This window comes from Cheilinus undulatus, linkage group 17, assembly GCF_018320785.1.
Source record: "Cheilinus undulatus linkage group 17, ASM1832078v1, whole genome shotgun sequence".
NCBI lineage: Eukaryota > Metazoa > Chordata > Actinopteri > Labriformes > Labridae > Cheilinus > Cheilinus undulatus.
Genome location: NC_054881.1, coordinates 10462099 through 10485803, shown reverse-complemented (window position 1 = coordinate 10485803; position 23705 = coordinate 10462099). Strand labels below are relative to the sequence as shown.

General features: G+C 39.1%; 1 protein-coding gene across 1 annotated transcript in view; it reads left to right on the top strand.

Annotated features, from left to right (window-relative positions):
* adamts6 (ADAM metallopeptidase with thrombospondin type 1 motif, 6) overlaps positions 1–23705 on the top strand; it is a 115523-nt gene that overhangs the window by 3671 nt on the left and 88147 nt on the right. The window contains exons 2-9 of the mRNA XM_041810222.1: positions 421–842; positions 1680–2068; positions 7970–8144; positions 8763–8986; positions 9130–9213; positions 12976–13121; positions 16209–16252; positions 22454–22559. Coding sequence (XP_041666156.1) covers positions 743–842; positions 1680–2068; positions 7970–8144; positions 8763–8986; positions 9130–9213; positions 12976–13121; positions 16209–16252; positions 22454–22559 — 1268 coding nt within the window. The 5' untranslated portion in view covers positions 421–742. The remainder of the gene's footprint in view (positions 1–420; positions 843–1679; positions 2069–7969; positions 8145–8762; positions 8987–9129; positions 9214–12975; positions 13122–16208; positions 16253–22453; positions 22560–23705) is intronic.

Genomic DNA, 23705 nt, shown 5'->3' with positions numbered 1-23705 from the left:
TCAAAAATTGTTTACCTTTTGTAGACTCAACCTTACTTTGTTCAGAAATTTCTGCTTGTTGTTGGGTCCACTCATGGAGTATTGAGAATCTTTGGATTATGAATTGTTGTCTAAGAACTAGGAAAAATGTATGACAAAACTGAAAAATTGTTGAGTAGATCAAACTTTCTTAGTCCATTTAATAGTAGGAAATCCAATTATATTTATACCGTTATTCAGCATCTTCTCATTTGTGAAGCTGAAAACAGCACCTTTTTAATATCTGATTACACAGAATAAACAATCAGTGATCAATGAATGTCAGGTTCATTTCTGTTAGCCAAAACTAGGTTAATGGTCTTCGCCTTCACAACAGATGACAGTCTGATTAGTACAGCCAGATAAAAGGCGTCTAACCACTGATTGATCTCTCTCTCACAGGAATGCAGATGGATCGGTCAAGGCAAGTTTCCAATATAGAGCTTCTTATTTGGAGTTACACCTGAGAGTGACCGTGTCTGATGGATTACGCTGTTTTCTCCGAACTGCTGACATGAATCCTGAGGCCAGTGAGATGTGGAAGCGCTCGCCGTCAGGACAGCTCTGAGATCTGGATGAGCCTTCGAGCAACACGAGAACTTTCAAGTGAAGGAGTCGAACCATGGACTTGTTGTTATGGTGTGGCGTCGGACAGATCGTGTGCTTTTAGCCTGTTTGTAGCACCCTCTACCCCCTCACCCCATGTCACAGCTTCCTCTGAATTATGGAAATTTTGTGGAAGACGCTGACTTGGACACTGAGCCTGGTGGTGATGGCTGCTTCTGAATTTCAAAGCGTCAACAGACTTTCACACAACTCTCAGGGTATGAAAGAACAGAGTAATCCCCTTGTTAACTCATCAGTGTGAACATACTCAGCCTATTGATCAGTTCTGGCTTGACAGTTGGCTGTCCATCAATGAGTCTGCTTCTACTTGAGGTTTCTGACTGTCTTCTTGTCCCTGTTGTGGTGTTCAGTCAGACAGCTTACAATTTGTAATGGTTAAGTCATTTATTTTTTCATTTAAGCTCCGCATCAGATCCATTTCACATGTAGACTTCAAGAGGAGATGAGATAGTATCTGAAAACCCCTGTCAGAGCCTGCAAGTTGATGCTGAGGTGATGGTGGGGTTCAGAGAAGCAGCACAGTGCTGATGCAGGGCAGAGCAGCTCAAGTTGTCTGCCTGATCTGGCTTGTAGCGTGCTCCATTTCTTGTTCATAGAGAATTGATCTTTGGTATAAAAATTGACATTGGCTGAGAATTATTTAATTTGATTGATTGAATCACTCCAGAAGTTACCTCAGGACACCTTACACGAAGAACCAGTTTGGACTGTACTTTTTAAATATTATTTACACAGACTAAACATTAATTCACCTTAAGCAAGCACATTGCAAAAGTGACAAGAATGAACTTCCTTTGAACAGGCAGAAGCTTCAAGCAGGTAGACAGCCATCTACCAGAGGGAGATACATAGAGAAATGGCTAAAAACAAAAGCATACAAACAACAGAATAAAAAGATATAAAAAATCATGGTAGCACTGCTAGTAAGATGATAAATATTAGCCATGAAAGTTTTTTTAAAGATCTGAGAAGCATGATGGACAGTGATAATTGTAGTTTCATCACTTCCTTTCTTCTTCTTTCTCCTGTAAAAGAGGAGTTCCTGTCCTACCTGCAGCACTACCAGCTGGCTGTCCCGGTGCGGGTGGATGAGAACGGAGAGTTCCTGAGCTACACTGTGAAGCATCACCGGCCGGGCCGACGGAGACGAGGCGCCGTGGACCCCATGATGGGACACCCGCCGGCGTTAGACCCGGATCCCCCGGAGTCCCGCCTCTTCTACAAACTGTCAGCCTACGGAAAGCACTTTCACTTAAACCTGACACTCAACCCCCACCTGGTGTCGAAACAATTCACAGTGGAGTACTGGGGCAAAGAAGGGCTGGAGTGGCGTCATAATGTGGTAGAAAACTGTCACTATGTGGGATTCTTGCAAAATCAGCACAGCACGACCAGAGTGGCGCTCAGCAACTGCAAAGGCCTGGTGAGTATGAAGGAGGAAGTTTTAGGATAATGTGAGCCTTGACATCTTTTTTAATTAAGATTAGAGGAGAAAATTTATTGACCACAGATATTTCAGCATATGTAGTGAGTTCTGCATAGGAATAACAGCAAAAAAGTCAAATTCAAGCAAGTACATTTGTCTAATTTCTAATTTATTTCTTCAATAAAGCCCCATTCACCTTACAAGTCTAGATGAATAACTTGAAGATATATAAAGCAAAAAGTAAGGCCTGAATTGCTCAGATTAAGAAAAATACCTATTAGTGGATACAAATGTACTTGTTGTTGTGTCTTAAAATTAAATCTACTTACTTGCAAAGACAGTACTTATTTCAAGAATTATGACAACAAATTGAAGTTAAAGGATATTGATATGTACCTTAAAAGGTAAATCTGTTGTGCAGAGAGGAGTGAGGCACTTATGTAAAGGTGCTTAGAAGGCAGCTCTCTAAAATATTAACTTTGTAAAACATTTTTATACACCTCTAATCAACTCTGGTGCCAACAACTGTCTCTGTTGGTTTAAAACTTTTTCATATACTTGATCACGTCTCTCCTTGGAGTACAAGGCATGATTTGATTTCAAACAAATAGCCAGAGATTTCTTTGTCGAGGGCTTCTTTGCCTTTCCTTAGATAGGTTAGCTGAAGAGAGACAGGAAATATGGGGAGAGAGACGGGGGGAAAACATGCACCAAACAGTGCTGAGACCGGGATTCAATGTGGCAACCAGTGCACTGAGGACTATAGCCTCTGCATATGGGTGCCTGCTCTACCCACCTAGCTACACCAGCACCCCTGAGATTCCATTTGTTTCTTTGCCATAAATCAAGCCAGACTGATTTGGACCAATATTAACTGACCAGTCATCAAACTCTGCCATCCTTCATTACTGTAACTAGGCTAACTAGTAAAAGTAACTAGTGCTCCCTCCTATTTGAAACAATTGAAAATACCTATCAATTTGACTAGCTTTTATGTGTATTCAATTAATTCTTTTTTAATCTTGACCTCTGTAAAATAATACAGACAAAGATACAGTAAGGAGTTTGTGGATAGCTCAAAATCTCTAAAACATATTGAAATCATTTAAGATATTACCAGTGTCTGATGCTAGAGATGTCTGCAAACGTTCAGTGTCCTCTGGCAGCACTTCAACAAAGTGCTTGTTTTATTAAAAGTGACAAATAAACCATCTAATCTGCCTTAATAGACGGAGGTATTAATGTTCAGTTTTAAGTCAGTGTTAATACAAATGAACCAATGTCACAGAGGAGAAACATCAAACTTGAACCATATGAACAGCACTAGCCATAAAAGATTAGTGTGCTTGCTATTCTGCTAGCAGAACATCACATATCAGTATTAAATACCTTACCTTCGAGCATATGTAAGTATGTTTTGTGATTGTCCATGGGCTGAACTGTTTGTGTAATCACCCACAGATTCCAGTCTGTTGCAGACATCCAAAGCACACATTCAAGTCATGCTAAAGTAACAAAATTATGGTTACAATTTCACCAAAGGCCTTAAAAGCCTTTGTCTGTGAAAAAATGTGCTTGGAGGTATCCAGCAACGGTTGCTAGAAGAGACCTCTCTCCAATCTGGACAAACCAGACTACAAAGGATGAACCGTAAATGAGGAAAAAAGCAAGGAATAATATGGATCTTTTCTCTAGGATTCTGCATAGATCTGTTATTGCCTTGACAATGCAATAGCACATAAACCTTAATCTAGGATAGAGGATATTAAACCACATGAACAATGATGACAAACAGAACATACAGTACATTTTTGCACTGAAGAGGAAAAAATAGACTCTTCTTTTGAGGATGTTGTACTGATTTTGCACCTCTGCAAAAGTGCTGTGAAGGTCGATTTCTCAAACAATCACTTAATGAAGCTCTAGTGCAGACCCCTGTCTCTTCTATTCAGACACTGTATGATATAGCTGACCAACTCTCCTTTGGAGAACAGGAAAATTAGAATAAGGATTTTGAATTTGAACAAATGACTGCAGATTGACAATATCCATTTTCCCATGTTAAAACTAAAGCCACAGTAACTTTGAACAAAACTTGTTCCCTTCATTTAAAAGGAAGCCAATAGATTTCAGCGAATATTGAAGAGTGTTTGACTAGAATGATACAGCATTGTTCAGTAGGGATGTTGCACAGATTTTAGACCACTGTGACTATGACATAGCACATTGACCTTTCAAGAAAATGTATGATATACAGCAGCCAATATAGTAAATTAAAAGATGCATTGATGGATTTTGTATGCCTTTATTGTAGAGATAGCATAGTGGAAAGAGCTGGAAACTGGGGAGAAAGGATGTAGGAAAGGAGGCACAAGTAGACATAACTATTTGGCTACCAACATCCTATGTGTAGTAAATTTAAGACCATCTCAACAAGAATGATGCACCAATTTTGCACTGATATGATCATACAAAAGCCCTGCTTTCATGATGGAAATACATTTACAATAGATATGAAACTGTATATGGTACTTAGTCATCTGAATGTAATGCAGACTGTCATTTGTGTAGCTGTGATGCTTCTTGTGCGAGTGTTTTAAAGAATGACTGCAAAAAAAGCTAAATGTTGGCACCATTTCTTATTCACCCTAAGCATTGCTTCCTTTGTCATTTGTTCTTTAAAGAATCTAACATCAGTACACGTAAGAAAACCTGCAAGACTGTGACATTTTGGCTAAGACAGCTCCATATTGGCCTGATGTAATTGGCCAAGTGATATATCGGTCAGGCTATTATTATTCCAAGTGGCGAGGTTCATGCTCTCAAACTGCCCTTTGAGCCACAAAGAATTCACACAGCTCACCTCAAACAAACTCCGACACTAATGTCAGATAACTAATATATGCCGAGCTGGTGCTGCTCTCATGTCAGCCAACCTTTCAGTGGCAGAGCCAAAGGATTAGACCAATTGTAGTGTGCTTAACAGAGTCTTGGCTTTGGTCCACTTGGCACACTGAGTCTGCAGGCAGCTTGGAGTGAGATGATGCTCAAGGAGAGAAATCACATCATCTAGGTAATCTGTCCGTGATCTGATTTTACTTTCTATTTGTGCGTGTAAATATCACCCTCATGTTTTAAAAGCCTCGTTAGCTGCGATCACATTTCTTTAGCTGATCTTTGTTGCTTATCTGTCAAAATCGTGGACAGAACTCCGTGAGCTTTGTTTAAAAACAAACTGAACAGCACTAACAAGGCATCTAATTATCCTGTCGAGGCATTTCAACCTCAGTCTTTTTTTTTTTTTACAGACTGTTTGACTGTCCAGCTTCTTTTTTGCTAATCAAGACATTGGAAGAAGTTTTAATATCCCTCCTCTGTTCAGAATAACTCTAAAGAAGGGAAAAACAAGCCCTCCTTCTTATTGGCAAATGTAATCATGGGGAGAAAACATTTAGCCAAATGTGTTGGCAGGACCTACACGGAGTATCATAAATTGAATTAGTGTTTGCCCTTTTTTCTAGCAGCACCAAAAATGGATAAAAACAGTGTCTGTGCTTTAATGTAATCAGCTGTCTGGACGCTTTGAGACCTTGACATCACACACTATTAAAATATTGAATATTTTTAATCGCTTTCATTGTAGAGCCAAGGTAGTGCTTAGGAGAAATCCTATTTGACTCAATTTATGCTCTGTAGGGGGTGTTGAAGAGCAGAGAAAGATGTTTTTAATGAAGGGCTTGATGTACTTGATCATTGGGAGGTCCTTAAATTTAACTGCAGACAACATGATCACATTAAGTAGAGAAGACCTCGTGAAGGGATGTTTTTCACCTCCACAGGATTTATTAGAGACACAATTGCTGAAGCAGCATAAACTCAGATAACCTGATATTAGAGCGTCCCAATTCACTCCTTCCCTCTTTTTGTCCTACCTCTACATTTTCATGGTCACATCTAAGGGCAGGGCATCCCAATACTTGTTGGAACAGAGGAGTAAGGTGAAGTGCTAGGGCTATATGGCCCATCAAATGAAGATTTTCGAGAGGCATATTCCAAACCGAGTGTTGTGGGAAATATCTCAAAATGCTCTGTGAATCATCTACAGCATTGGAAAATTATGAAACAGTCTGATATCATAATTTAATTTTGTTGCAATACATTACGGTCCTTTAGATTTTGAACAAGCATGAGAAACAGTTCATAGTAAAAGTGTCCGTCAATTACTGTCATCCCATCTCTTTACATAAATGCTCTGAACATCTCAGGAACTTATAGGGTAGAAGTCCTGAGAATCAAGGAAGTCTGGGTCCTACATTTCCCATAATTCAACTTGTTAACACTATCAACATACTTTATCTTTATTTCACACATGTTTTCAGTTTCTAATGTCAGCTTTTAGTAAAAAACAGAGAGTGTAGAAAGTATTGGACAGTATTGTACCCTGGTGCGAGAACCTTGTTTATTTTAGTATATGTTAGTATACATATGTTTCTCTGCTGCTTTGACAATATTCCTCAGTAGTGCCTTTGATAAAGATGCTCAAATAATGCTACATCACACTTTTGAATGTTTTACTTGATATTTACATCAGGTGGTCCCGTAGACTCATTGTTAATGACGGCAGATATTGCAAAATCACCCTAAAGTAAGAGAGCTGGACACCAGATTAAGACGGATTGTGATTATATGAAGTGAAAAAAAAAAAAGAAATTCGGCAAGTATACTTGGGTGGCCCTAAATACCTAGGTGGCATCTAACTAATTAATTGCCCAGCCTTTATAGTATCTATAATATCATTTTTTACAGACCTCTGTGTTCTTTATATTTATTTTCATCAAGGAAATATCACTTAGAAAAAATGAAACAATGTAGAGGAATCCTGTTGTGGTATTTGAAGCAGCTGTAGACCTGGAAGCTTAACCTTTAAAAAAATGACTTTGATCATTTTTTTCTGCCATCATCAGAAGTCCTGCCCCTTCTCAATTTTTTCATTGACCAGGAAGGGAGAAGTGGCACTGTCAAGTGTGATGCTCCTCTAAAAGATGAACTGTTTTCAACTGAGACTGAAGCAACAAAAACAGCTCTTTGAGGATATTTTATGCTCAAGTGGCTGAGCACTGAAATTACTGCACTTGAATGGCTTTGCATTGAGAATGAGCGTTAGCTTGTACAGACCCTTTGCCGTGCACCTGTTTTTTTTCTTTTATATATATTTTTTGGGCTCTTTATGCCTTTATTATAGAGAGGAGGACAGGGCATAGAGTTGGAAACAGGGATGAGAGTGTGAGGGTGAGACATGCGGGAAAGAAGCCACAGGCTGGATTTAAACCTGTGCCACAAGTGTACAGGGGGACGCGACCTAACTGCTATGCCATCTGTGCCCTGAACCTATTTACCAGTGACTTTCATCAGTATGAGCAGTTAAAAACACAAAGAGTACTTACAGCTGCCTGTTTCTGTAATACAATGAGCACTTTTTGACATTTTAACTGGAAATTTTTGTTTTTGTGCCCTAAAGCGTTTATATGCTTAAAGATCCCTGTGTCTGCGTAGAGAATCTCCTCTTCACAAGTTTCTCTTTTTGTAATCCCTCAACAACAAGAACACAAATTAAACTGTGTTACTTTCTCCTATTTAATGGCCAAAAAATACATCTTGAGCCAATTTATCAACTAAAATGCATAGTAGTCGAACATCAACCCCGGCACTTCTGCTGACCATTGTAGTGAGTGATGCAAAAGTTATCATGTGTCTCTAAAAGGTCTGTAGAATAGTTAAGAGAACAAAGAATTCACATTGATTTTTCCTGAATTTTAGCTTTTTAAAATGAATTTGAAATCATTGTTTGCTCATGTTCCTAACCTGTCTTTTCTTTCTATTGATTGTCTCCACAACAAGCATGGTGTGATAACAACAGAGGACGAACAGTATTTGATAGAGCCATTGAAGAACATAACCTTCTCCACCTCTGGTGAATGGAACCTGGAAGAAGCACAGCAACATGTTATTTATAAAATGTCTGCCATTCCCTCTCCACAAGAGCATAGCCAGGAGTTCAGCTGTGGCATTTCAGGTTGGTGAACCTCCATCTGGGTTGGACTGTGTGTGTGGGTGGGACTGACGTAAAGGAATAACTATACATAGCAGGTTAGAGGAAGTGCTGGTTTGGTTCTAGGCCCAGGTTCTGGTAGGCATGACCGGGCCTCTTGTGTGCTAAAGCTGCTCCTGGCCTGGACACCTTTCAACCTGTAAGAAAAAGTCCTCACTCTGGCTTTCATAAAAGGCCTTTTAGTGCATTAGGAATGTTTGGCTCAGGCTTTTATGGAAGTACAAATCCTATTTATAGAAGCAACAATAATGTTCAGATTTTAGAATTCAAACTGCACCAAATGTCTGCTGAGATATGACGAATTGGAAAAAAGAACCAGGTGGATATTTAGGTATTTGGGCCAAAGTCTTATAAGAAACAGCAAAGGCTGTCATCGCCAGGAAGCTAGCAAGCCCTAACATGTACCATCTTATAGCTTTTTCCCAGAGCATCTGGGTCATAAAGCAAAGGCTTTAGCTGCAACGTTCAAAGGGCCAGATTCTCTATGCATGTGCATCTACTACACGAGCTGGCTCTCTTTCAAGCAGATCAGTATTTTGACTGTTTAATAATTCACTGTCTTTGCCTTCCTTTTGTTCGCAGACCTCATAAAGAGCAGTGTACCTTGCCAGTCCAGCACGCCCCCTCCTGTCCACTCACCTCCCGTTCCCAAAAACATCAGTGAGCAGTCGAACAGCACCCACAGACAGAGGCGCTCGGTTAGCAGCGAGCGCTTCGTGGAGACGCTTGTGGTTGCCGATAAAATGATGGTCGGCTACCACGGACGGAAAGACATCGAGCACTACATCCTGTCTGTAATGAATATTGTAAGTGTGATCCTCCTTTTTGGCCATTTTATTGTCCTCTACTGCTGTTAAACATACATGTTATGACTTAGCACCTGAGTCTGTTATGCTTTGTGGACAGAATTTGTCTGACTTTGTGTCTTTTCTTCTTTTCTGGAGGTCAGGTTGCCAAACTTTACCGTGATGCCAGTCTAGGAAATGTTGTGAACATTATTGTGACCCGCTTGATTGTTCTCACCGAAGATCAGGTAAAATCATCTCTTTCTAACCCCAAATTTTGTCTATTTTCATGTATTTTCATTGTCCATGCAGTATCATCCCTCTTCTGCAGCCCTTTTTATAGCATCCGCACCCCCACCTGCTGTCAGTGTATAACCGATATGCTTGGCGTGAGTGCGCTGCAGTATTTTATGTGATTACCGTACTTGAAGGAGAGAGAGGAGAGAGAGGAGAGACTATTCACCATATGGCCACCACTTCAGATGAAAGATGTGCTCAGGCATCTTCCCTCAGGGAGCCTCAATTGAGGATTTTTACATGCACTGTACATGTGTACGTATGTGTGATGGAAGAAACAGAGTGCCTTCCTCGCATCTGTTTTTTAACAAAGGGCTCATAGCGGCTCTTCACTTAGCATCGGATCCAAAAAACAAGTTTTCATGTTAAGTGGAGGTGCGCTTTGATCCAGCGGGAAGGTCGTTTATCAGCACTTGTTTTGGATACACTGAATGTAAAATAAAGTAACACAACACACAACATTTTATGGTGAAAGTGAGTCACTGATGGGCCGCTGAGTTGTTCACTGTTGTGTTGTAGTTAATCATTGGGCAAGCTGAAATCAGCACTGCATCATCGGCTGGCAATGCGATGGTTTACAGTGGTTGAACCAAATGCATTCAAGAGACAAGATGCATTTTACAGACTCCACTGCAAAACTCCTTCTTGACGTCTTCCACTTCTCCTGCTTTTTCTGAAAACACAGAGGTTTGTTGTAGACCTTATTTGACTCATCTAACTCCCCCTGCCATAGATGGGTTTACCTTTACTATGACCGCATCCTCTCTTAAATCAACATACTTTTCCAGCAACTTGTCTTTTAATCTCCCTCTGATTCCAGTGAAGGCCTCCTCCCAATAATTCATCTAGATAATCTTTCCACTTTGGCAGCTCACTAGTTAGTACTGTCAGCACATGACATTTGGTTCAGTCAGTTTTTCAGTGTTTTAATACAGTTGTAGACGGTAGGAGGAGGAGGAGATGAGAAGAATACAAATGAAGGTACCTGGCTGTGTTTGAACCACACAATATGGGTGCAATACTTATACTGTATACAGTATGCTTCTACCCACTGGGCCAGGCAAAACCCCTTTAACTTTTACATGAAATGAACAACATAAGCAACAATTCTGCTGCTGTTTTAAATGATTCCTCACATATTGTTACTATTGGACACAAACCTCATCTTAAAAATCACTACTTTTCAGGAACCCTAACCCTATGAAAACAACACTTTTTTTTAGAGTTTTATTTAAGTACCTCCAGTCCTATGGAGATACAAGGTTTAGGCCCAAGCTCTTTTTGATCCTTTTCATTGACTTAAAATTTGTAAAACCCGGGGCGCGCCAGTAGTCGAGTGGATAAGGAACACACCATGTACGCAGGCAACCCGGGTTCAAATCCAGCCCGTGGCACCATCCCCTGCATGTCTCTCCCCGCTCACCTCCCTGTTTCCGACTCTATCCACCGTCCTCTCTCTAATAAAGGCACAAAAAAGCCCAAAAATAAATCTTAAAAAAAACAAAAAAAAAAAGTAAAACCCCACTGGGAGTCATAGAGAGTTACCAATAGCACTAATTTATAAGAAAAAATAAATTAACACAAAAGGAGACATGAGGCCTCTGCCCAAAAGCAAATCCATTTTGGTTGGCTCAACTAAAGCAGCTGTGGCAAACTATTAAATCCAGCCCCTAGAAAATGTTGGATCAACTTAAATCTGCTGTATATAGATAGATAGTCATTTATTGTCATTGCATTGTAAAAATGCAACAAAATTACGTTTGGCAGTCTCCTCTGTAGCAGCAAACACAGGGGTCCAAGCGGTGGTTAGAAATCTGCAGCCTCATGTCATCCATCCTGCTGGCGAGGGACCCAGGACGAAGATGCTCTGTACGGCAGGTTTATGTTGGGCCGCTCTTAGCCTAGCCTGCAGCCCAGCCTATTTGCCCCGCTTTCGCCTTCATGCACAATGCCATCGCTGCCTCCTCCCCACTGGATGTAGGTGTTGTGCTGCTCCATGTCCTCCTCCTGTCAGTCTCCGAGCACCCTGTTCTCCGGATAATCTCCATCAGGAAAGATGTGAACTCTGTGGGCATGCTATCAGTTCTGGTGTAAGTGTAGGGCTTTGTTTTGCTGCTAGTGATGGAGCGCCGGGCAGCTGCGTTTGTACGCGCCAACCCATACTACCTCAGTAGGTAGCATTCAGTAGTCTCCTGTTGATCAGGCTATGCTCCGTGGCAGTGACTGGCAGTTGTTGTTAGCTTTTAAGCTAGCCAGGAGTTGTAGTTAAGACTGAAGTCTTCTTTTCACCTTTTTTGGGTTTTTCTTGATGGAAATTTCCCATTCTTTCTCTCAAAGGTGTCTTGGACCATCCATCTTCTTTATTTTCATAGGTTTCAACATATGTTTTCAACTTCATTGTGAAAAACTCTACATGTCTAACATATAATTTAAGAGTCATATGTTTGCTTGGTATACATCTTACATAGTTTAAAAACTTAGCATAATATGTTGTATCAACCAGTTTACTTATCTAAAATGCTCTCAGTGATTTATAATTGTTCACTTACCATTATCCAAGTTGGATTTTTTACAGTGTATTGGAAAACTAAACTTTTTTCTATACAGTACATGCTACAATACAAATGGAATAATAAAGTGATGCAGTGTGAGGCAATATTATGTGATTGAATACATTCACAATGATACAATAAGTTCTAATGTGATACGACATGCTACAATATGAGGGTGTTAAAGGGCTGATTATGATATATGATGCAACAATATGATCCAATACACTACTGTTTGATGAGATGCAATGTGACACGATGCGTTACATGGAGATTGGATGCGAAAATACCGCAATACTACTGTGATAATAGCCTAAAGTACAATAGTTTTAAAGGGTTGGATATGATATATGAAATGATTCAACACAGTTTGACAGTACACTATGCAATGTGACATAAAGCAACTTGATATGATGCAATACAAAAACAATATCATACGATAAAGCAGAAGTGTTAAAGGGTTGGATATGATACTTGCCATGATATACTGAGGTTTGAGACGATATGATACAATACAGTACGATACAACACAATTTGACTCAGTTTAAGATGCAATACAGATGTAATAAGGTAAAGGCTTGAATATATACATGATATTATATACATGATGATATAATGCAATACGATGCTATCTGAAATGATTAGGTAGGATACAATATAATATGGTGTATACAAGTAGGATAAAATACATTAGTGTTACTGGGTTGGATATGATACATGATATAATGCAAGGAGAAAAGGTATGATAAGATACAATATGATATGATACAGTGTGATAGGATGTAGGTTATTATATGAGACAATATATGGTAAGAAGTACAGTACAGTATGATATGAAATGATCTGATACAATGCAACATTGTAAACATAAACCAGCATGCTACTGTTCAGTACAATATTACATTATTTGATACATGATACAACAAAATATTATGATACAATCTGAAGTATGATGCAACATGATTGGTTAAAGTAGTTGGACATTATACATGATAAGGCACCATGAAAGGAAACCTTATGATAGGGTATGATATAATGATATGTTAAATTGTAAAACTACATGACAATATGATGCAGCATATTACAACAACATGGTACAACATTATGATCCAACAGAATTTGTTTTTGTCTCACAGTATTGCATGTGTTGTGTGTCTTTTGCAGCCTAACTTGGAGATTAACCATCATGCTGACAAGTCTCTGGACAGCTTCTGTAAGTGGCAGAAGTCCATCCTGTCTCATCATGGTGATGGAAACAGCATTCCTGAAAATGGAATGGCTCACCATGATAACGCTGTCCTGATCACACGGTAAGTGTCCACTCACATCTGCAGGTAGAGACCACACAGGCGGCAGGTTATTCTTTGGTGCTGTTGTAGAATGAAAGGCTGTGCAGACACAGTTCATCTTCAGTCTGTTGTAGGCGTGTTTGTTTGCTTGTAGACTTGGTCTGTAGCTTTGGAACTACAGCCTCTAAATGTCCAGTTCTTTGAACAAGCTTCACCTGTTACTGTTAGAGCTGATGGGAATAAAGAACTCAGTTCTGAAAAGAAAAACATGCTGTTTCGGACGTACTGTACCTGTCACACTGCAATTTATGTCAGGGGTGTTGCCATAAAACAGCAAAACTCTTTCATTACCCAGAAAGGGCTTTATTGTTGCCAGAAATGTTTTGGCCACACAACCAGCAGCTTAAGTATACATATTCTCCTACTGGTTTTCTCTAGAAAGAAGAGGGTGTTTTATGGGTTAAAGCCAAATTTTTTTGATTTCTGGCTCTGCAGAAAACATCTTTACTACCATTAGTTTTCTCGCTTGTTGTCTTTTAGTTGACATTTTCCAGCTGCTGCTGCTCCTGTTTTATTGTTAGTTGTAGCTAAAACATCAAACACATTTAAGAGCTACTCAGTCTGAATGATAGAACCTTTTGGTTTATATCTATGCATGTAATTTTTTTATTTTTTCTTAGAGGAAGATGATAATTTGACAGCCATGGAGCTTCAGTGTGAGGAGGTTACAAATCAGTGTCATCTATTTGAAAACAAGAGTTGAAAAAAACCCCTAAAACCTCATGCTCAAAGGAGGCAGATATTTTCCGTGCAGTTAGTTCCAATATGTTGTTGGCTACTGCTTGTTAGTCAAGCAGAGATCAATGTTCATCTCCTGCAGAGATGCATCAGCGGGATATGAAGACGATGTCATTTAAACGATTCACTGTGTTCATCAAGACCTGCACAACACTGTTGCCTTATTGTCGGTCTCTGCACTGGATAGCAGGATTTTAGAGGCTGCTTTATTTTGAATATGGCCCAAAAAAGACACTGAGGGAAATTAGGGGAATAAATCCAAACAAACAGACCATCCTAAACAAGGTCAAAATTGTACCTCTCTGGTTTGGAGCTGCTTCACCAGGGGGGTGGGAGGAAAAGGAAGAGAGAGGGAGTGAAGGGTGGAGGATGAGGAAGAAGAGGGTGAGGGAAAGAGGGAAGGAGAATGAAATTTAATTTGCAATGCCCTTGGTTTTAATAGATTAAAAGCTCTAGGAATGATTGGATCATTTATTTGAAATGTAGGCCTATGTGTTCTTTAAGCACCAGGGCTAAGAGTGTTCTGCCCCTTCGGTCTATTGGATTACCTGTATGTGAGTTACTGGGGTTACTAGTAGGGCCACAGCATGTGCTTAGCCTATTGCCTTACTCACTTTTATGCCTGAGCTTTGTGTGTCAGCTAAGTGACATTTTGCTTGTTGTGTACCAAGAGGACAGAACGAGGTGTTTTTCAAATCATGACTTTAGTATGCACTTGTCTTCCATGTTTCTCAAGTATCAAGGTAAACTTGGGAAGAGAAGTGATTTGTAGATATCATTTATTGATATCATATTGATATCATCACTTGGTATATGACTAAATGTTTTTATTTTGCCACCTCTGGATGTATGTAAGAATACATAAACACCATCAGTTGATGTAGGAAAACCTCTTATGTTAGTTTCCAGCCACCTGCAAGCCAACATTTTGTTTGATATCACAACAAAGAGCCAAAGAAGTCCTTCCCGGTGCTAATGTTAGCTAGCCAAGTAAAACAACAACAGCAAAACCTGTTTGTTAGTTAGCATTAAAATAAATGTGATGTTAGATTACTGTTGTAATTACATCATGCTAGCATTCAGCCACCTGCAAGCTTACATTTATGTTTACTTGTGTTAAATAATAAAGGGGAAAAACCCTTCTCAGTGCCCATATTAGCGAGCCAAAAAACAACAACAAAAACTGTTAGCTGGCTAGCATTAGAATGAATGTGACGTTAGGTCACTGTTGGAAAGTAGCTTATGCTTGCATTCAGCCACCTGCTAGCTAACAATTCAGTTTGATAGTGTAACAATAAAAGGGGAACAATTTTTTTCAGTGCAACTGCTTGCTAGCTAAAGTAATCAACAGAAAAACAACTTTAAGCTGGCTAGCATGTAATGTAAGGTTAATTTTAAAAAAGAAGCTTATGCTAGCATTCATCCACATGCTACCTAACAATTTTCTTTGATTTTACGAGTATAAAGGGAAAGCAATTCCCTTCCAGTGCTGATGCTAGCTTTCCAAAGAAACAACAACAAAACTGTTAGCTTGCTAGCTTTACAATAAATATGATGTTAGGTTACTTTTAGAAATAGCTTATGTTTGAATTGAGCGATTTTCTAGCTGACAGTTTTGTTTGATATTGTTACAAAAACAAAATAAAGGCAAAGAAATTCCTTCATGGTGCTTATGGTAGCTCGCCAAATAAAACAACAACAAAAACTGAGCAAGCTTGCATTACAGTAAATGTGATATACAGTGAGGTTACTATAGGAAGGTAGCTTATGTTAGCATTCAGCCATCTGCGGACTAACAATTTTGTTTTATATTGTTACAAAGAAAAAGGCAACGGCATTCCTTCTAGTGCAACCGTTTGCTCTAAAATAAAACAACAACATAAACCATTAGCTGGCTAGCACTTCAATAAATATGGTGTTAGATTAGAATTGAAAAGTAGCTTATGCCAGCATTCAGCCATCTGATAGCTAACAAAATCCTTTCCAGTGCTAATATTAGCTAGCCAAAGAAACAACAACAGCAGCAACAAAATTGGTTAGCTCTGTCTTATCTATCTATCTATCTGTCTGTCTGTCTGTCTGTCTACCTATCTTTATTTTTTATTTATTTTTTTAATGCATTTTTGTGAACATGAGCATAACATTAGTCAAATATGGAAAATTATACCACATTGGTATGATAAACGGTATGAGATAACATCTCATCAGACTATGTGATTAAACATGGAAATAACAGAATGGCAAAGAGCCAGTGAACAAATGCTGGAAAAATAGAAAATAAAGTTAATTTGATTTTGTTTCCCCCCTCAGGTATGACATCTGTACCTACAAGAACAAACCCTGTGGTACCTTAGGTGAGTGAAAAAAAGCAGAGCAAGATGCATTAGCATGCCTTTCATTGCCAAATTGGTAATCCTAGCTGATGACTATACTGTTCTCCGGTTTGAGAGTTTATTCTTCTCTGTTTCCCTCTGGAGGGGGTTTCATGTCCACGTTCGGCCTTCAGCGTGTCCTCAGAGAAACCTTATTTAGCAAACTTCTTCTTTTAGAGGGACACCAGACGGCTCCTGTGAGACATAATGAGAAGGATGTTTTCACTTGTGTTATTATTATAGTTCCTCACTGACTCCCCCTCTCGTCAGGGGAGGCCACAAGCCATGAACCTGGACAGGAGAGCAGTGGTCACCTCTAGTTTATAATACTGCCTTGTGAATCTCTCCTCTGGCTCTAACCTCAGTTAGTCTAAGGTGTTTACGCTTCCCTTCAGGGGAAGAGAAAGGAAAAGGTGTGAGGAGGTGGGGAGCTAAGGAGGGGGAGGAAAAAAGGAGAAGATGCAGAGGAAGAGGGGGAGTTGAAAGGAAAATGTAAGGGGAAAAGGACAATTACAGGGAGTGTTAGAGAGAGAGAGAGAGAGAGAGAGAGGGTCTGTTCAAATAGTCATTTTGCTTAGGAAGGCTTCTAACTGAGTGAAATGATCTGGAAGTATTTGAGCACCAGCTATGATAAGGGCTGTTCAAATTCTCTAAATGATAAGGAGAGGAGCTAAATTGCTCTTATGTCACATGTGATGACTATTTATTTTCTCTTTCTTTTTATCCAAACATCCAATTAGTTGATTGGCCAATAATACAAACTGTATTTTTTCCTCTATCTTGAGATATTAAAAGTTAGTAGGGTGAAAGTTAATAAATCACTACCATTTAAAAGCTGGATTTATGGTATATTTCTAAAAATAGTAGGCATTGACTGATATTGGTTTTTCAGAGCTGATACTGATACAGATTATTAGAAGTTCTAGGGACCAATAACCAATATTTAGAACTGATATGCATTTATTATGATGTACATGTACTTAATGTGGCAAAGTAAAATTACACAATAAAAAAATTAGATTGCGTTGTATGCAGGACATTTGTTGAGACTGTGGAGAGTGAAAAGGGGTAGTTTGCAGTGGAGCAAAATAGAACACTTTTTGAATAATTAACTTTATTAATTATTGTTAAAATAAAATTGCAGTGCTGATAATCGGCCAATTATTGGGATCAATAATCGGTCATGCCAATTATCAGTCAGTATCAAATAGTAACATGTAATGATAATAAACTATTTATTGAAACGATGTATTTTTGGAGTAGAATTGTGCTGATCACTGGAAAGTTTGGGCATGACATTTCAGATGAATGGTGCAGTGCTGTCACCACCTACTGTCATCAATTTTACCTGTATTTTCAATCTTACAGCACAGAGCCATTTGCTTTTTATGAAAAAATGTTTATGAAAATCCATAGAAAAATAAGTTTTGATACCTCAAAGCTTCACCCAAGAGAAATATTACAAGCTAAGCTAAAGCAACACAGCAAAAGAAACTTGCACACAGAAGCATATTTTTATTATTATTGTTGATATTTTTATGTTATTATAATTACTTTATTATATATTTCATATTGTTGTTTTTATTTCTTACCAAATCATTTTGTCAATACTCATGTTGCATGTTTAGTTGGACTTCCCTGTATTGAAATAATGCTCTTTAATTCATAAATTAGTTGTTAAATTCAGTTTACAAAACCATGATAAAATGTTTTGATTGGAGTTGAGAAAGTATTTTTTGATGTGTCTCTATCCGTGACAGCTGAATAGAAGTGATGTCTCAGTATGCTTACCCCTGAAATTGTCATTAAAACCAGCCCTTGATCAGCACCACAGTGCAGCACATTCAACCTGACATTCTAAAGCCTCCTTTGTCTGATTTAATCAAACTACTAAACATCTAAAATTGGTCCAGTTGGCAGCTTACTCTGCAACAATAGATATTGCCAAGCCACTGCAGAAAAATGTATCAATTAAGTGCAGCAAAATGTTTGCAATCAAAATGACTGCCTGTAGTCTTTCTTGGTAGAGGTGATCATATTTTTCTTGCTTTTTGTGCAATTTGTTAAAATAACATTCTGACTTAAAATACAGATACATTTAGGAAAAGTTAGGGAACAGCAATGTATCTTTTAATTACGTATCACAGATGTGAAAACAGTCAGAATGGCTGCCATGGTCTTTCTAGTGTTAAATGAGTTCCTAATAATCACAGAGGTTTTCAGGTTTCATTCGCTGCACTAAACTACATGCCCACATGATAGGTGCACATTTTGTAATTCATCAACAATAAATGTTGTTTTTACACTGTAGTGTATATCACATCCATAGCATCTGCCTGGTTTAAATACAGCCAGTTTCCTTTATCAATACAGTTCTCTTTTCCTATCCTCTTACTTCCACCTTTCCTTGACCCTGTGATGTTTTCATCAAGGTCAAGGAAAAGTGGATAGGAAAGGACTTAGGGTCATTTGTGGGACTTTTTGAACAGACCCATAGAGTGGGTGATATGGTGGTGCTGAGGGTGGATGAAGGCCAGCAAGCAGTGGCAGAAACCCAATCCCTCCTCCCCCCCTCAACCCACCCAAAACCTCCTACCCACCCAGCCCTCCTCTTCCCATCTTATCTATGTCAAGGCCCTGCAGGCACCACAGTATATCTTGGAGGTAATATTGTGACTTCAGGGGTGGTTTGACAGATTGACCGCATTCGTCACATTCCCCGGTCGCTTTAATTGCCCTGGCATCTGCTTGGCTTCCTCGTTGTCTCAACCCCGTCTTCCTCCTCCTCCCCCCGCCCCTCCTCCCCTCCTCTCCACCCTTTCCTCTTTGGGGATCATGCTCCCAGGTCAGATCGCTGGCCTTTAGGGTCGCTGTGTAATCACGGGGCTGGAGATAATACACAGTCCAGCCCGGTGTTAAGAAAACAACCCACACTCACACACTTTACTCTCTCTCTGTCTCTCACACTCACATTCTTAAACTAATCGTAGAGCAGCCACCCTCCTTCCTTTCCCTCCCTCTCCACCTTCTTTCTTCACCTTCAGGCTCCCTCTTTCCCTGCAGTCATGGCTTCGGTGGCCTCCTGATTTGCGAGTCTATTCTTGTTTAGCCTCTTAGTAAAGAGGATACAAAAGCCGTGCTGCCACTTAGCACGGAGTTCCTGCAGGAAGATGTTGAGCAGCACTGACCACCAAAATGCAATGATTTACGCAGGTTACTTACACGTGCAAATGCAGGTGTTGTAAAATCTGAGGTATGTTTGACCTCTGACCCAGGGCTTCTGAACTCTTTGTGCATGTGAAAAATCAAAGAATGAATTTGTTGGAAACAATTTAAAGAGACAGTCTTTCTAAATTAAGGAAAAATCGCTTATTACTTGAATAAACTGCCACAGACACAGTTTCTTCTGCATTTTTTGTGCTGAAACATCGCCTTCTACAAGGTAGAAATAGGGTCTAATTTAAGACTGTCATGTTTCTATGTTAGGTATTAATATAAACTTAAAAGAACTACATTATGATAACAAACATCAAAAAATATCAATGAATCACACCATTTAAGTCAAATTGATAGCTGTTTCCATCACATTGTTGCTCCTTAATTCATTGATGCTTCTTTTAATAACGAAATAATGAGGCTTTTTTGTTTAATGGCTTGAAGTTAAAGGATTAGCCATAAAACTCTTAATTATAGGTTGCCAAGTCATTCTAGCCATGTAGCAATCTAGAATGACTTAGCCAATCACTTTGATTTTGACATTTTCTTTGCATTTGATTCAGAAAATGTTAAATTTTTGTTTGCCCAAATGTGTATGAATAATGAGTAATCTTTGTTTTTTTCAAGCAGTGCATTTACATTAGGGCTGGGCAAATTAGATAAATCCCAATATGGCCTGCTGCAGTTTACAAATCGAAGAAGTTGCAAAATGTCTTTAACTTGAAATGTGTCAAAATGCCAGTTTAATATATCAATTTTGCAGAGATTTTATCCACATTATGCAAACATTCAAGTGTCATTTTTTATAAGGATTTACAAAAATCCCTCTTTTTGTGTTTTATGTATGTTTTTCATCATCGAAATGAGTGACGAAAATGCTAATGTCCTTAAATAAAGCAAATGACATCACATTTGCAATATGAGCAAAAATAGTAAGCTCATTCAAAATAAAATTGATGAAGCCTAAAGTTACTTCACGAAAGTCATACCTCAACTGGTAGCCAGCTTCACCTCCTCCACCCCAGCCTCCTCCTTTATAGCTTAAAGCTTGAATCCCCATATGCAGATTCACGCTACTATGTATTAATTGCTTCTGAAATAATTTCATTATTTTCAATGCACATGTTCTTATTTATGAAACTATTTATTGCTTGAATTTGGTCCCACCAAAGGTCCCCTGCGCATGTTCCAAAGGTTCCATGCTGTGCTTTGACCTGGATGTCAGCAATCATAAATGATTTGCATGGCAGAAGTTGCATTATTGTCTACCTTATCAGCATAAGCTAAAGGAATAGCATGCATCACATTTGTGCCTAAAGCAAAAAATTGAGTGTTTACAAATTATTATGAGCTGCAAAATTTGTACATGTTTTCATTATTCAGCGTGCTCAGTCTTTAGTGGATTTTATCGTCTGCGTCTTGAATAATACTAATGCAAAAGAACAAGAAAAAGCTTTGCTTTATTTCATAGATGATAATTAACAAAGTTAACTGAATTCCTCTTTTGGGGATAAGTATATTCTCCAAACTCATCTTTAAAAATGCACCGTGTAGTTTCAGGAAAGTGGAGCTGCCTGTGAATGAGCTTTGCAGAAGACGTGCAGGTTATCAAACATATCCATGCAGAGCACGTGTGTCAGATGTTACTGCAAAATGCAAGGAGTGCAGAGTAAAATGGAAGTTGTCCACTACCTGACTGACGACAGATGGCAACCTTCTGTGGATTATAATATAAAAATGCCTAAAAAGGTCACTAGATGATGTTTTGTGTTTTTTGGATATGTGTTGAGGAGAGGGAGGATTAATAAGCTGGAGTGAATAGCAGATTTTCCAAAAAGATGATTAATCCATAAAAATTGCTTTATTGACCAGGCCTAGCAGATAGGTATAGACTCATGAAGAAGCTATGGGCCTTGTGTATTGTAGATGGGCATGTGTAATCTTGCTATAAGGTCACAATAATGCAGAATTGATCAGTGAGAAAGAGGGTGCATCAAGTCCTATCATAAAATAAATTGTTATTCCACGTCTAGAAGACAAATAGATTAATTACCTGGTTTATTTCTTTTGTTGCAAAGAAGAATACGAATCAATAAGTGCAAAAGAAAAATGCATTCAATGTTTGATTAGGCAAACATTGAATTAGCTCCAACTACGTAGATCTGTCGCCTGTTTTTAGTTAAACAACTCGCACTAACTTTTACTTTTATGTTACTAGAAAAGGTGCAGAGGTTGATGCAGAAATGGTAGGTGCATTGTTGCACACAAGGAGAACTTAGAAAAAGAAGTTTCTAGTACATTTTGCAGAGGTTTTTATTGAGCCTCTTCTTCACCTTGACCTTAAACTACTGCAGTGCCTTTCACTAATTTCTACACAATAGTAAAACCCTTCTCCTTCTTACGCATTGTTTCTTATTCCCCAAACACACACACACACACTCACACACACCTGCTTTGTGCGGTCATACGATCCACTCTGCAGTCACCTGTAGATGTAATCTGTGAAGAATTGCCTCCTGTCTCCCTATCTGACCTGTCAGCCTGTAGGAAAAAAGGACCTGCGACACCTGGATTGTGGAGAGGTTTTAACTTTAAACACCCTCCTCTCCTTTTTCACTCACTCTCCTGGGCTGGAGCCCTGAAATGAGGAAAACATCTATATCCTCTGACAGGTTTCTGCTGGGGTACGGCGTTGGTGAGGGGGTTCTTATATTCCCTTCCTTGGCTCGCGTTGTAGGCGATCCCTTGTTACATGAATTGAAATGTATAAATCTAGCCATGTCTAGACATTTTCCAGCCGGCTCTGAAGTGCGTAAGGAATTAGAAGTCTAGCCAAGGATGCTGAACTCAACTCCCCCCTGGTGACCAGGAGATCATATGTGTGGAATCCCAATTTTATGACCATGAATCCTTAGAATGCCTCGTGTTGACCCTGTGTTTGTATGTTTGTCTGATCTGTGTGTCCAGGCTTGGCCTCAGTAGCTGGAATGTGTGAGCCAGAGAGAAGCTGCAGCATCAATGAAGACATCGGCCTCGGTTCTGCTTTCACCATCGCACATGAGATCGGCCACAAGTGAGTTTTAAGATTTTTAGGATCCTAATATAAAATATAAAATGTGACTTTACACTGATGCGAGAAGCAGCAGTGGGATAAAGTCAGAGTTCCTCATGCAGAACCACAGAATCATCCTTGAAGATACCCTATGGGCATATTTAGACTAAAAAAACCTCAAGACTTAAAAAAGAAAGAAAAACAAAACATTTGTCAACTACTTAAAAAAAAGTCTTAAATGCCTTTTCAGAGAAAAACCATAAACAGTGACTGACTGTGAGTCCCCAGTTTCGCATAAAGTTAAAAGTGAAAAGTTGTTTTCAAATATGCATTCTTGAAAATGTCTTCAAAATGTCAGGACAACCTACCCTTCAAATCTCACTGTTATTTTTTCACACATGTCCCTCAAAGCGGGAGTTTACCCATCAGTGGGAGGAGAGGGGGATCTCAGGAGGCAAGACATGATGTTAAAGAGATGCTTTGAAAGTTCAAGGCAGAAGATGACGCAACAGGGTTTGCCATGTTAGTCATGTTTACACCATGTCCTAACTACAAGCAAGCAAGCATTGCACAGCCTTGCATGCTCACTATCCACACTGCATCCATTAAGAATATAATACTCTGTCTGCCCAGTGAACTTCAGCTTCCCATAGTAAAAAGTATATCTCTATTCATTTGAATGTGGACAAATGAAGATATACTGACAGCTTTGAACTGCATACTTATGCCCCCATGTTAATGTAATTCAGAGATTAAAATATCAATTCTAGTGACCAATTACTTTGCTGCGTGCTATATTATGCTTGTTTGGGGTTTTATGGTTTGTGGTAAATAGAGCACACCCTCCCTTTGTTTACAATATGCTCCACCCCTACCACCTAAACACCTCTCACTTAAATTTAAGTGAGGAGCAGAAGCAGCCATGGCACAAAGTCTGAGTTTCAACCTAAGTTGAATGAAACCACTCTGGATTGAGGAGTTGGTAATTAGTGCAAAATAGCTTCAGGATTTGAAACAGTATTGTTGCTGCCCCACAAAGCACGACAATGAATTTATTTAATTATTACAAATTCATGCACAAAGTTGTGCATTTGCAATAATCATGATTTCCCTATCAATCAAAATAATCTGGGCTCTTATTTTGGTCATGCTGGTGCAGCGCTAATA